We start from the raw sequence: 15,252 nt of genomic DNA, 5'->3' as shown, positions 1-15,252 counted from the left end.
TTCGACAACTCTTTGGTCTTCACCATAGTGGAGTTTGGAGTGTGACTGTTTGAGGTTGTGGACAGGTGTCTTTTATACTGATAACAAGTTCAAATAGGTGCCATTAAGACAGGTAATGAGTGGAGGACAGAGGAGCCTCTTAAAGAGGAAGATATAGGTCTGTGAAAGCCAGAAATCTTGCATGTTTGTAATAGGCTATATGGGTAGAGATCAGTGTTTATAAACGTTTTTTATATATGTACCATCATCCCTGAAGTAGTAAACCAAAAAATATGTAGAAAATGGGATTTTAAAGGTACCCCTGATATAGGAAAAGACATTATCTACTAAAAATATATCAAATATTTATTAAAGCAGTTTTACAAAAAAAATACGATAAAATGTGAGAACAGTTTTATATTCACAGTCAAAGGTATACATCCTCAACCTAATATTGACAATGAAAAAAACTGTGGTCACCAAGAGTTCAAAGCATAACCACGTCCACATAATTTCAACATGTTTCGCCCAGAAGGCTTCATCAGGAAAATGGACGAGGCTTTTCAATTATTCAACAACAATATTCACGATAAAAACAACCTTGGATGTTCAAAAGAGAAAGAGAAAAAATGCATGTTTGTAGGTGACCAAATACGTATTTTCCACCATAATTTGCAAATAAATTCTTTCAAAAATCAGACAATGTGATTGTCTGAATTTGTTTCCACATTTTGTCTCTCATAGTTGAGGTATACCTATGATGACAATTACAGGCCTCTCTCATCTTAAGTGGGAGAACTTGCACAATTGGTGGCTGACTAAATACTTTTTTGCCCCACTGTATATGTGTGTGTGTATGTATGTGTGTGTGTATGTATGTGTGTGTGTATATATATATATATATATATATATATATATATATATATATACACACACACACAGTATCTCACAAAAGTGAGTACACCCCTCACATTTTTGTAAATATTTTATTATATCTTTCCATGTGACAACACTGAAGAAATGACATTTTGCTACAATGTAAAGTAGTAAGTGTACAGCTTGTATAACAGTGTAATCAGTCATTAATGTCTAAACTGCTGGCAACAAAAGTGAGTTCACCCAGTGTCAAATTGGGCCCAAAGGGTCAATAATTTTTGTGGTCACCATGATTTTCCAGCACTGCCTTAACCCTCTTGGGCATGGAGTTCCCCGGTCCTGGGGAGCTGCAGGCAGGAGTTTTTAGGCGAGGCCGCGGCTTCGGCCTAGTCCACGGCGTCCGGCCTCGCCTAAAAACTCCTGCCCGCAGCTCCTCAGGACCGGAGCAGTGTCCGCGCCGGTCCTGGTGAAAAGAAAAAAATCTAAAAAAACGATTTGCTGAAAATTTGAATCGATTTGATCTCTCAACTCGATTCAAGATTCAAATCAATTTTTTCCCCAGCCCTACCAGTAATCCATGTCCTTAGTCTGCTGGTCTTCAGCAAACTGTTTGCAGGCTTTCTTGTGCATCATCTTTTAGAAGCGGCTTACTTCTTGGATGACAGCCATGCAGAGCAATTTGATGCAGTGTGCAGCATATGGTCTGAGCACTAACAGGCTGCCCCCCCCCCCTTCAACCTTTGCAGCAATGTTGGCAGCACTCCTACGTCTATTTCCCAAAGACAACCTCTGGATATGACATTACTTATGCCAGGGATCCTCAAACTACGGCCCTCCAGCTGTTGCAGAACTACACATCCCATGAGGCATTGTAAAACTCTGACATTCACAGACATGACTAGGCATGATGGGAATTGTAGTTCCTGAACACCTGGAGGGCTGCAGTTTGAAGACCCCTGACTTATGCTGTAACAATATTACCCTATTTCCCCGAAAATAAGACCTAGCGTGATTGTCGGTAATGGCTGCAATATACCCCCAAATAAGCCCTAGTTAAAGTCCTTGTAGGTGTTATTTTCAGGGTAGGGCTTATTTTCGGGGAAACAGGGTAGGACTTATTTGGGGGGTAGGGTTTATATTTCAGCCATCACCAACATTCACGCTAGGTCTTATTTTCAGGGAAACAGGGTATAAAGTGCAAACAGTCCACAATGGCAAAAAACAGTGCAGTCCAACGTGTACTCAATGTTTATATGTCATTGCCTTCTTATACACAATCCCTGCTTATCATGTGTTACACCAACAAGCCAAAAGTGTTTATCTCCACCAAGCATACTGCTCAGATTACATAAAAGTCTGATGGTGGATTTTTATTATAGCCTACTTGCTTTGATTCCTGATTACCAAATCGTTGCCAGGAATTTCTCTTTATTTCCTGTAGAAAGTTCAAAAATATATTGATTTATGTAAAGACCTCAGGACTTCAATAAACCAGTTTTATATTCATACTTTCAGTTGAAATGGAAATGGAAACCCAACCAAAGAGGCTGTTTCAAGGAACAACAAACATGCTGTCCCCAGACATGACTCACCTGTCAGATTACAGTTGGTAAGATGGTATAAGCATTTGTCTTGGACTGTTGATAACCCCTGCTTGGTATCTCGGGAAATATGTTTTTTTTTTTTTAACAACTTCTCCCCACTATAGCCTTTTAGAAATCAAATCAATACAGGCTGTAAAAGTCACGCATTTACTATGTAATCACTTTAAAAGGGATCCACAGTTATAGTTTTAGGCCGCAGAAGTATTTTAATAGTTGCTATTATTCAAGCAAATGTTGCGTATGTTTCATAATTTCCACTTGCAACCACCATGAGATTAGTGAATGGAGGTTCTCTCAGTTCTACATCTGTCTTGAGTGACCTGGTTTAATATGATCCACAATTATTATTCATTTCTGTTCAGAACACACAGAAAGTTTAATCTGTAAGAAGTTGGATACTCATACTATGTCTGCTCCTACAAACCCATATGAGTTATCATTATCAGTAAGGGTCCATTTACACCATTGCAGTGCGCTGACATACATTACGTTCATTAACGCAATGCAGTGAGGTACATTCTAAGCTGCATTTCATAGCACCTTCACAACCCACTTGCAGCAGGTATGATTTCAGCAACACGTTAACATGTAATCTAGTACCTGTTAATCACACCCCAACGGATAGCCCTTGTGTGAATGGGCCCTGTGATGATGAATAGTTTTGTTTAATCCAAGCTGATCCAAATTACGTATTTCCTTTATCAATCGATGAAGCGCCCATTAGCACTTCAAAAAACTGTCTACATTATACAGTACTGTACTTTGACAGCCGTATGGGGAGATTTGCTCAGCTATTCACAGGAAGTCTTGTATTTTTATTAATGAATGCAAGGCTGCCTCTGGTTGTGATGGAGATTGTGACCTCATCTACCTGACTCTCCACCCCAGCCCTTCACAGGAAGCCTTGTGAGTTTTGTTTTTATGTGTGTGTGGTATTTTTATTTATTTTTTTAATACAAAACCTTCTCTGATTGCCCAAAGTGCAGAGGTGGGCAGATGACATCACATTCCCCACCTCAGCTAATCTGAGGAAGATTATTAATTCGTAAAAATACAAGGCTTCCTGTGAATGGTTGTGAAGAACTCAGGCTTAATCATTGTTCTGGGAACGGGAAGTCTCCATACCACTGCCGGAACACAGTGCAGTTTACTGTATGTAGCTAATGCTACATATAGTTTATACAGAGCTGGCAGCTTCTGCATCAATTAGTGAAGGAAATAATTTGTTTAGACCAGCTTGGTCCAAACAGATGTCATTCCTGGAGTAAGGCTTTAAAGATTTTCAGTATTTTCAGGAAGTACAGATTTTGATGTACTATTGTATCTATACATTAAAAAAAAAATTGATCTAGAATTTTTTTTTTTTTTATACATATATAGAGATTTCCAATTGCTCCATCTAGTAGTTATTTTTTTGTATGTCACAAAATGTGACTAGCATCATTGCTCGGTCACAACTGTAACTTGCCTTGTGGAGTATCTGTTTTAATTTGGCTCAAACCAGACTAAAGATCGCCATAAACAATCTGATAAGTACAAGCAAAGCTCTCAGTTTTCTCCAAGCAATAATGAGCATCTCAAGTGGTTGGAAGCACTGGTTATTGAAATGAGATGTTTGAATGGACACAATTATTTTCTACTTGCTATCTCTGATATTTGACAGTTGATGCTGTTTGCAGACTCTGCCTAGGATCCAGGGTTCTTCCCAGACACGGATTGTTAAATTGGGGAAGCTGCAGTGTATTCATTCTGCAGTTATCGCCAAAGTCAGAGGTGGAGTTTACATTTTGTACGCTGATTCACTGGGCTTGCCTGTTACTATTTAAGTCAATAGAATTTATAGTGGTTTGCCAGTAAAAGACATATTGGTTACAGGTGTTTGTAAAATCATAATACATGAGTAATGCATGGTTCAGCATTTCCATCTCACCCCTCCCTAGTGTACTCTCTTTTTTGAAGTAGATGAAGAGCTCACTCCTGCAGAACCAGCTTTGCTGTCATCTGAGCAGGAGGAGAAATCTCCCAGCCAGCAATTCATAGAGCAGTACCCCACAGGGACGATCACTTAGCCTCCCCACTCCATCCAACATTAAAACCTAAGGGAAAATCATAATCGAATTTTGTATAGTTTAGATGTTTAAGAAGTGAGAAGATGTGGAGGGCAGAATTTTTTAGCAGCTGCAATATTTTGGTTTACTTAATTTCGCAACTAAGTTGCATTTTCATGCTTGACCACATTCCTGATGAGCTATCACTGGAAGGCACTTGTCATGAAGCCTTCCCAGGATGCATCTGGAAGGCCTGGTTAGGTCACCATTGCCTCAAGAAAGCTGGATATGCAATTCAGTTAAATGTAAATAACTGAATAAATATTTTCTTTACCAACTGACTTGTAGATGTTTTGGGTGGTGCGTGTATTGTGTGCACCAGAAATTTCGCACATTATGCATAATCGTGATTATGCATGATGCCCTAAACCACGCATTGACTATTGTACTTACTTTTTCCCACGTTTCCATAATAAGAAACTAACATTTTAGGTTGTTTGTAATATCCCCAACCTTGCATGTTCTGGAACAGGAACACATTTTTAATTCTGTCTGTGTTCCTGTTGAAGATTTGTTTCCCCTACTTCCTGTCTGGTGAAACCACTGTCACCAGGACAGTAATTGAGGGGAAAGCTTTTTGGCTGGCTTTGCACTCATACGTTGCAGTAATTGCATGGTAAATCATTGTGCATTATTGCAGTACAAGGCATTTTGTGCAGGTCTGATTTTTGTTCTGTAGACTTGCATTGACAGCCCCTTTCTAAATGAACAGGCTGCCTTAACATAGTGCAAGTTAACTTGCATTTGATTATGTGCAACTGAACGGTATAGCGTGAAGGGATCCTGTAACAGAACCCTGGATTGCAATAAAACTCAACAGGGGTTCTAATCCCCCCCCCCCCAACCCATACACAATAAGCATTTACCTGGATATTTAATAGTGATGCATTGCTACTTAATTTTTTGTTAATAAATTAAAGAGCAACATTGCTATAAATAAAACGCCGCCTTTTTAAAATAAGTGACTCATCTGATTGTGTTTTTTTTTTTTTTTTTTTTTCCCCCCCACAGCCTTTCATCAGACCTTGACAGCAGTAGCAGTCTTGGCTCCTCTTTGGACTCTTCGGCTAAAGATGGCTGCGTTACTGACTCTCCAGCAGCCTGTTTCAATTCCTGCTCTTCGTTCATATCTCTGGATGATCTGTCACCAAAGTGAAAGATGTTGGTGTGACATTCCGTTTCTCTGCAAAGGCTGTGTCAGAGTCCTAATTTCCCTTCGACTCTGAAATACCACATATTCTTTTATTTTTCTTGTAATATATTTAATGCCCCTTCCTGTGTGAAGGACTACTGTTGTTACAGGACACTGTTGTAAAGTGGCAAGGGGGCTGTATATTTTGTGTACAGTATAGTTTGTACAGTGTTTGTGTACATTATGCCTGCTTCTTCCAGGTACTTATGCAATACTCATGTTTTGAAGTATATTTTTCCTATTTATTTATATATGTAAATCATGAATTGAGAATGTACTTTCATTTGCTGTTCATGGGTATCTATGAGGAAAATTGGGAAGTATTTTGCCATTACTATCAATTTAGTTGTTGTGCCCAGCATTATTTTATTTTTTTTATAAGTGAATATGCTGTGGAAGGACAGGAATGGAAAAGAGTACATGAGCATTTTCTATTATGTACTTTCTTATACAGTGAAGGGAAAATGAAGGGTAGGTAGAAATTTTTTGTAGGCAATATTTAATATCTCTGTGCACTGATAGGCTTGCTATCCCCACATTTATGAAAGGCTGATCACTGTGTAGTGGGGGCTGATGATGGTAAGATCTTCTCTCCTCTCTTCCTCTCCTCCATTCTGGTGTTTTTGCTCCTTTTTAGCACAAAACCATCACTCCGTGTTTATATCATATTTACTTGCTTGCTATTAATGATCATTTTCCTTTATAACTCTTTGTCTTCAGCTAAGACCAAATATACAACCTGAGGCCAATAGGATGTTATGAATAAGATTGTGCTAGTTGTCATGTGAGGCATTTAATCAGTATTATTTTGCTAATTTAAAAGGAATTGGATGGCTATTTAAAGTATTAAAAGGCATTGTATATTTTAAATTTATAAAGTGTTACCCCAGGCAAACGGCTAAAGAGGTAAATTATGTTTCCTAAGCTGTTTTACCTGTCAAATGATTTTTTAATTCTGTTCAGCTTGTCTTATGATTAAACACTGCCTAACCAGGAAGATAATTTCATAGTTACCTTTGCTGTGTAGTAATATTGGTTAAGTTAAAAATGGTTATTTCAGTTGCAGCAGAGAATAATGCTGCTGCTGCTGTTTGCCTCTCAGAGAATCTTTGCACAAGGTATGAAAGACACCAGTGCTGGTGTTGTGTCTTCACCCCCATCTACACTTGCCTTTTCACAAAAGTCACAGTGTCATTACAGAATGTGTTTTGTGAATAATCAAGTGTAAATAACGGCAGAGACATGACACCAGAACTAGTATCTATCAGACCCTGAGTATTGCCAGATGGGGCGGGGGTAAAATCTATACTGTCCAATGAACTGGTTTTAATATTGCTGACACTACATACATACACTGCAGTAAATGCCCACCCAGCCCCCTTAAAGTAATTCTAGAGGCTCACAGTTTATTTTTTAAAATAACAAACCTGTCATGCTTACCTGCTTTGTGCAATAGTTTTGCACAAAGTAACCCAAATCCTCTTCTCAGGTCACCCGCTGGCGCTTCTTGCTCCTTCCCCCTGCAGAGTGCCAACCTCTTGCTATGGGAGCATTTGTGCATGCTCGCTCCCTCCCATATGACACAGAGCGCAGCTTGGGCCCCGCTCCCGCCCACTCCTCACTGGCTGCGGTTGACAGCAACAGGAGCCAATGGCTCCTGCTGCTGTCTGAGCCATTGAGGAGAGAGAAAGCCTTTGCTCTTGTGCACATGGCTGGATTGAGATTGGGCTCAGGTAAGTATTGGGGGGAGGGGGGATGAAGCTGCTTACAGAAGGTTTCTTTTTTTATCTTAATGTATAGATTGTATTAAGCTAAAAAAAAAAAACTTCTGCCTTTAGAACCACTTTAAGCTATGAATTTTTTTTTTTCTGGAGTTGAGTTTTAACAGTTTGTTGTGTGACCCCTCCACTCACTGTACAAATAATCAGCAGTATGATTATGGTAATTGTCAGTGAGTAGACTAAAGTTATAGAGGGAACAATGGATGCGGTAAAGCTCAACCAGGAAATATTAGGGTCACTTGGCTGGCTGTGTGACTTGCTAGACTATATAAAAAAAAAACATTAATACGCGCTGTGTTTTGGTGGTTTTCCTGGAGTTGCACTTTGTTTTGTCAGCCTACCATTTGGGCAGCTGGATTCTTGTGTTTTATAAGGCTTACAACGCTTTAAATATACTCATATACTCTTTGCTGAAAAGAAAGCAAAACTCTTTGTTTAAATGGGCTTCTTGGGACAAGTATTGCATACAGTATGTGGCTATGCTGCAAGATGCTTGTTGCACAGCCACCACCCTTTGCCGATATCTTTTTATAGTCTTTTTGGACTTAACACACACTACACCGAGGCCTCATGCACACTGGACATTAAAATAACGTTATAGAAGTGGCAGTAGCTTTGCAGTGAGTTTTTCAAAGTTGTTTAACGTTTTTGCAATGGTGTTTATTAGCGGTTTTTAGCGTTTTTTTAGCAGTTTTTTTCTTTCATGGATCAAAAACGTTAAACACTGGAGAGCCGCATTTTTGAGCGTATATCGGCGTTTATAAGCGTTTTTTTACGTTAGAGCGTTTTTACAGCTGAAAACAGTTGATAAACTGAGAACCCACTAGTGTGGGGGTTTTTTAAAGCCAAAAAACGCCCCAGCCAAAAACTGCTGATAACAGCCTATGTGTGCATGGACACATAGGATAACATGATGGGGAGTTTGTCTATAGAAAAAAAATGTCTGAAGCCAAAAACAGCTGCTGTAAAAACATCCAGTGTGCATGAGGCCTAATTGTGACATAGTACACTAATTGCTGCTACAAAATTGCATTGCACCAGACATTCCTTCTATGTTTGACTATGCAACCTTATATGTGTTTGACCATTTACATACAGAGGATGTGAGAAACAGGGAGGTGTACCTGCCTGAGTAGTCCTTGTAATGAATATTCTATGGCACCTGTATGCAGGCATCAGATTTAAAATGAGTAAGGGGTCTGTGTTGCTTCAGTTTTCTTTTGTGGTTGCTCAAGAAGTTGCTTTGTCCTCTTTGCATTCACATAGACTTGTTGGAGAGAAATAGTTAAGACCGGTGGCGGCTGGTGGTATATTTTTTTTTTTTGGGGGGTGGGGGCGGCAAACAATCCACCCGCGGCCACCATCCCACCCTGTTTGGAGGAGCTGCCACTGGTTCAGACTCAAACAAATGCTCACAAGTTCATAATAGAAACTTGCATGTAACTAAACTTAACCACAGCAAAGGAACAACATTACCACATTCCATCTTTTTTGTAAATGTATATAGAAACATTTTGGTGAAATCTGGGTATTTTCTTTTTATGCATTTGTAGTCATTTTTCAATGTGAACAAACTGTCAAAATTAAACTGAACATGCACCATTTTCAAAAGTAATATCCTGCACATAGCAGTGTTGTTTTAACCAGCAGCAACTGGATTTCAACCAGACCAATGGAAGAACCCCCTATGATGCAAAGAGCCAAGGTTCACGGTGTGGTAAAGCTCCAATCAGAATCCAGCCTGAAGCACCTTGGAATATACAGTCAAAGCTGCTTTTTTATTATGCTGTCTGGTCCATGTTATTAAGAAAAAATGCTGCACCAGATTGGTTTAAATGTTGCTTAGGTGCAAGTTCTCCTATTTCCCACCACAAGGTCATTGTTCAGGTATACTAAACTAGAATATTAGTTTTGTCACTGATTTCCAGTAGTTTCAATTCATCATCTACTCATGACACTGAATGGCTTTCTGGAGCTTATAGGAGTAACAGGTTTTCTTGGATCCTGACAACAGTCAGCAGCCAGGCATTTTCTTTTTAAATAGATTTGCAGATCTGTCTTTGAACATCTCAGAGGGGAATTTGGTTACATGTTCTGCATATTCCTGTTAAATATTCCATATGGATTGTATTGACATTTCCTACAAGTATTTACTCAGATTTGGCTATAATACACAGATTTTTTATTTCTTATTCTGTATTGCTTGCATGTGCAAGTTTTGTATTCATGCATTTGTAGAATTATTTTTAATATTTGCATGGCTATCATTTTTATATTTATATAGTTGCACAGAGTTGGATTCTATTTTGGTTATCTAAAATTAAATCTTGCCAAATTGTGTATTATATTGAATTGTGTATTATATTGTTTTGTATGACATTGCAAATATACATATTTGTGATATTTCCTTTCAAGTATCAAAGTTGTACCTGAATTATATGATAGAATGAAAATGTCCAATTACAACCTCCTCACAGTACTTTATTAGTGACAGGTGATGAGGACTGTAACTAACTAATTTTTACTTTTTACTGATCTTCTGCCAGTCTTCCCTCGTTACACATGTGCTCACTTTTGTCAAGCGTACAGGCTGCATAACAAGACTTAATAAAGCTTGTATACATGGGCCAAATGTCTGGCGACATCAGCCGGTTCAATAAAAAACGTCCGACATTCGGCCAATGTGTATGGCAGCCAGTCCGTTTCGCCAGCTCCTGTCAGAGGAGCATGCTGGAAAACCAGCAGCTGACTGGCTCCCGATCAGCGCTTTCAGCCAATGGCCGCCTCCCTGTCAGACCACAGCAGCTCAGCAGGGAAGATCGCTGTACTAAGGTGGATGGTTAGTACAGTGGCTCCAACGTTACTGACTGGCAGCAGTATGTAATGTCATCTGCATTGGTCAACTGCACAGTAGAGGAGCTTGGATCAAGGTCAATAAAAGTGTCATACAACGCAATATGAGTTCTAGGGAACCTGTGCTGAGAGAAGTACCCGAGGCTTTACAGCGGGTCTCCTGAAAATGCTAGCTGCCTGTCTGTCTGACAGTACCGCCCTGGCTGTTATGTGCAACTTAGGAATGACATCAGACATCCTGATCTGCATACTTGTAAGTGGCTCAGAAAGTAATAAATAGATCAGCATGGCAATGCAAGCAACCAGCATTTTCCAAAGAGGTGGTTGCTCAGCTGTCATATATACTTTGATACCAGTTTCCTTTAAGGATGTTTTGGCCACAAAAAGCATTTTCAAAAGCTAGGTCCTTTGCTGGCAGTGAAGATCATCTGATAGCCACTCATAGCTGCATTAAGAGCATCTTCAATTGTTCCATGCCAAAAGACATTCTCAGGCCTAAGCTAGTTCTGTGAAAGTTGCAGTGAACCATTAGGTTTGTCTTTATGGCTGTGTACCTAGTATGCAGTCTGGTAGTCAAAGAATGGCCAGTGGGAAGACTGGGGCTACTTCTCAGTCAGGCATGAGTTCGAGAGATGCATTTAAATTAGCTGTGGTAAACACTTTATTGCATGTATCCTGTATCTACCCTGCGGTGCCTTAATCGTTATTGATTTCTTTTTTTTTTTTTAATTATTATATCTGGTAGGCTGAGAGGTCTCCAGGTACACAAACCATTCTGTGCCATGGTTGTGTTCAGTTGCTGCTTTATAAACACACCATATGTCTATTACTTTAGCTTTTGCTAGTGGTGCCAAATTCATATGCGAGTTTTAGGTATTCAGAGTTTCCTGTTCTAAAATGTGCAGCGGGTGGCTTTTAAAATGAATTGTGCAAATATTTTTGTATATATGGTTTTCTTCCTTATAAGGGTTGCTCCTCTGTAAATAACTACTTGGTCAGTTTGTTCTTTAATTCAGATGTTGAGTATGTTTCCTCTGGTCTGTTGTCATCCCCTAATGTCAATGGCCTCTATATTGTAAAGTATCTGTTGGTAGTGTTCTATATAATTTGTATTGTACAGTGTTGAAATGTACAGCTTTGTTAAGGCAGTGTTGCTGCTTCCACAATAAAAGATCTGCATATTTGAGTCACGTTTTGTTTTATTTTTCATCCCATATTTTGAATGTTACTATGACAAATCAAAGTGTAACATCTGCGTTTAAACTGACTTGAAGGACATAAGCTGTCTATTCTAGATGTTTCCTTTTTGGAGTAGATCTGGAACTTGGCTCCACTACAAGCCATTAAATGGCAGAGGTCATAGGGTAGCTATGCACATTGACATCTCTTGCAGCCCCCTTATGTGTTTGCCAATATACGAAACTATGGCTAGCCATACACATAAATGAAAGAAATCACTAGATTCCCACATCCATGTTAAACTGCATGGATGGAGGAATCTACCCTATCGGCTATCGTGTTCAGAATACATGAACAGAGACTGCTTACGACAGGATGCAGTCCCTGTTCGACAGACAATGTTCCACCTGGCTTCTTACATTTTTAATCAAAGTTTGTTAAGGCGGGTGGTGCCGAAAGGGAGGCCCAAAGCTAGAATTTTACCTAATTCCTGCTGAAGTCATAACAGCCAGGCAACTATTATTTTCTGAAGGATGAAAGACCACATATAACTCTCAGTACAATATTCCTACAGCATCATTCTCTCCTTGACCAGCAAGGGAGATTCTGCAGTATTTTAGCCATTTTGGGTTGAGGTCAGGAAGTTCCTCCACCCCAAACTCATCCATGTCTGTATAGACTTTGCTAGGTCCAAATCATATGGTGGAGGGGATTATGGTGTGGGGCTGTTTCTCAGGGGTTGGGTTTGGCGCCTTAGTTCCCATGAAATGAACTCTTAAGGCATCAGCATACCAAGACATTTTGGACAATTTCATGCTCCCAACTTTGTGGGAACAGTTTGGGTCTAGCCCCTTCCTGTTCCATTATGACTGCGCACCAGTGTACAAAGCAAGGTCCTTAACCACTTCAATACAGGGCACTTATACACCTTCCTGCCCAGACCAATTTTCAGCTTTCAGTGCTGTCACAGTTTGAATGACAATTGCACGGCCATGCTACACTGTACCCAAACTAAATTTTTATCATTTTGTTCCCACAAATAGAGCTTTCTTTTGGTGGTATTTGATCACCTCTGTGGTTTTTATTTTTTGTGAAACAAATAAAAAAAGACCGAAAATTTAGAAAAAAATTAAAGTTTTGCTTTTGTTTTTTCTGTTAAAAAATGTTGTAAATAAGTAAGTTTTCTTTCACTGATGGGCACTGATAAGGCGGCACCAATGAGCGGGCACTGACGATGGGCACTGATATGCAGCATTGATAGGCGACACTGATGGGCACTGAAAGGCTGCAAAGATGGGTTCTTATGGGTGGCACTGATAGGCGGCACTGATGGGCACTGATACGCGGCACTGATAGGCATCCCTGGTGGCACTGGCAGTGGTAGGCATTGAAGTGGGCACTGATTGGCAGCTGCCTGGGCACTGATTAGTATTTCCCTGGGGGTCTAGGCATACCTGGTGGTCCAGTGTGGATGGCTTCCCTGGTGGTCCTGGGTAGGATCCGAGGGGGGGGGGCTGTGCTGATAAACAAACAGCACAGACCCCCCTGTCAGGAGAGCAGCCGATCGGCTCTCCTCTACTCGCGTCTGTCAGACGCGAGTGAGGAAAAGCCGATCACTGGCTCTTCCTATTTACATCGTGATCAGCCGTGATTGGACACGGTTGATCACGTGGTAAAGAGTCTCCGTCAGAGACCCTTTACCTAGATCGGTGTTGCGGGGTGTCAGACTGACACCCCGCAACAACGATCGCTGCGATGCGCACCCCCGGGGGCGCGCAGCGGCTCAATATCCTGCGGACGTCATATGTCGCCCAGTCAGGATATTGAAACCACTTTGCCACCATCATTCTGCTATATGGCGGGCGGCAAGTGGTTAAAGACATTAATGAGCAAGTTTGGGGTGGAGAAACTCGACTGTGCTGCACAGAGTCCTGACCTCGACCCAATAGAACACCTTTGGGATGAATTAGAGCAGAGACTGCGAGCCAGGCCTTCTCGTCCAGCATCAGTGCCTGACCTCACAAATGCGCATCTGGAAGAATGGTCAAACATTCCCATAGACACACTCCTAAACCTTGTGCACAGCCTTCCCAGAAGAGTTGAAGCTGTTACAGCTGGAAAGGGTGGGCCAACTCAATATTGAACCCTACGGACTAAGACTGGGATACCATTAAAGTTCATGTGTGTAAAGGCAGGTGTCCCAATACTTTTGGTAATATAGTGTATACACTTGTCTGGGAATGTGATTTAGGGGAATCTCCAGACATTGCAGAATGAAGTAAAATCTACAAGACTGGCACAATTCTCCCTCTCCACTTATCCCCATATGTTTCAGGGGATGCAATGCTCAGGGCACACTAATACATATTTGGTGGGAATGCCCCATAGTTCAAAAACTATGGGCACGAGTATCCATATGACACAAATTATCATTAACAAACCTTTGGACATGAACCCATGGGAAGCCCTACTTCATAGACCTAATTTGAATCTTAGGAAATTTGGAAGAAAATTTATATCTTTCATCATTTTGGCAACTCGCCAGACTATCGCTAAATCATGGAGACATTGATCCCTGAATATTAAAGAAGTAAAGCGGAGAATCACAGGCATCATGATCCATGAAAAATTTTGTTCGATGAGCATCCTAACTTTTTAAAAATATGGTTAGACTGCAATACTAATCTTGATATTGATAATGATGTGAAGAAAGTTAGGCACTGCCCCAAAACATATTAAAAACTCAAAGAAATGAATAAATACTGTATTTATTGGCGTATAATGCTCACTTTTTCACCATGAAAATTGGGTGCAAATAGTGCGTGCGTGTTATACGCCAATACTTAAATTTTAGCTGCCTCGGAGGGGACAGAGAGGTCGTCGGGACGAGCGCCGTCAGATTAAATACAGTGAGAATCTCCTGTTTACTGGGCAGCCTCTGTAATAGGAAGTCCCGTCTCCTGGGACGCCATTGGACCACTGTTCTGTCTATCATAGGAGATTCTCACTGTATGTAATCTGTCGGCGCTCGTCCCGCCCCCCTCCCTGTCCCCTCTAGGCTGCAGATGGGCATCGATCAGGCTGCATTGATGGCAATGGTGAGGCTGCTGCATTGATGGCCATGGTGAGGCTGCTGCATTGATGGCCATGGTGAGGCTGCTGCATTGATGGCAATGGTGAGGCTGATGCATTGATGGCAATGGTGAGGCTGCATTGATGTGGACTGATGAGGCTGCATTGATGGCACTTGTGAGGCTGCAGATGGGCATTCCTTATTTAAAATTTAAGTTTTTTTCCTGAAACTTCCCTCTTAAAATGAATGTGCATGTTATACGCCTGTGCGTGTAATACGCCGATAAATACGGTATATCCAAATCACTCAAAATATAAAGTCCATAAATGTTTAAAAAATATGTAGCACCCTCTACCAATAGGTAGGTTTTTTTTTACTAGGGACAATCAGCACAGGCAAATTTAGGCAGGCCTATGCTGCAAGCTAGGCTTGTCTGTTTTGATCTGGGGGCTGGAAGTGGTCAGAGTAGCAGTGGGTGTGACCACCTGTGCTCTAGTTCTGGGGCGCCTCCCCTGCTTCCAGGGAGAAGATTCTGGAAGAGGGGCTGGAGCTGGAGTGGCAGGTAGCTCATGTGGGAGCCCTGACCAATCCCCAGTTGGTATTGGCA

At 40.8% G+C, this 15,252-nt stretch overlaps 1 protein-coding gene across 6 annotated transcripts in view; it reads left to right on the top strand.

The window, feature by feature from the left end:
• Positions 1-11,579, top strand: part of LOC141108021 (PABIR family member 2-like) — a 102,686-nt gene extending 91,107 nt beyond the window's left edge. For all 6 annotated transcript variants that reach the window (XM_073599192.1, XM_073599189.1, XM_073599191.1 and 3 more), the window contains 2 exons: positions 2,371-2,464; positions 5,579-11,579. In XM_073599192.1, the coding sequence (XP_073455293.1) occupies positions 2,371-2,464; positions 5,579-5,723 (239 nt within the window). In that variant the 3' untranslated portion in view covers positions 5,724-11,579. The remainder of the gene's footprint in view (positions 1-2,370; positions 2,465-5,578) is intronic.
• The last annotated feature ends 3,673 nt before the right edge of the window (positions 11,580-15,252 follow it).

This window comes from Aquarana catesbeiana, linkage group LG09 (genome assembly GCF_042186555.1).
Source record: "Aquarana catesbeiana isolate 2022-GZ linkage group LG09, ASM4218655v1, whole genome shotgun sequence".
Classification (NCBI taxonomy): Eukaryota; Metazoa; Chordata; class Amphibia; order Anura; family Ranidae; genus Aquarana; species Aquarana catesbeiana.
This window is presented reverse-complemented; position numbering and strand designations above follow the sequence as displayed.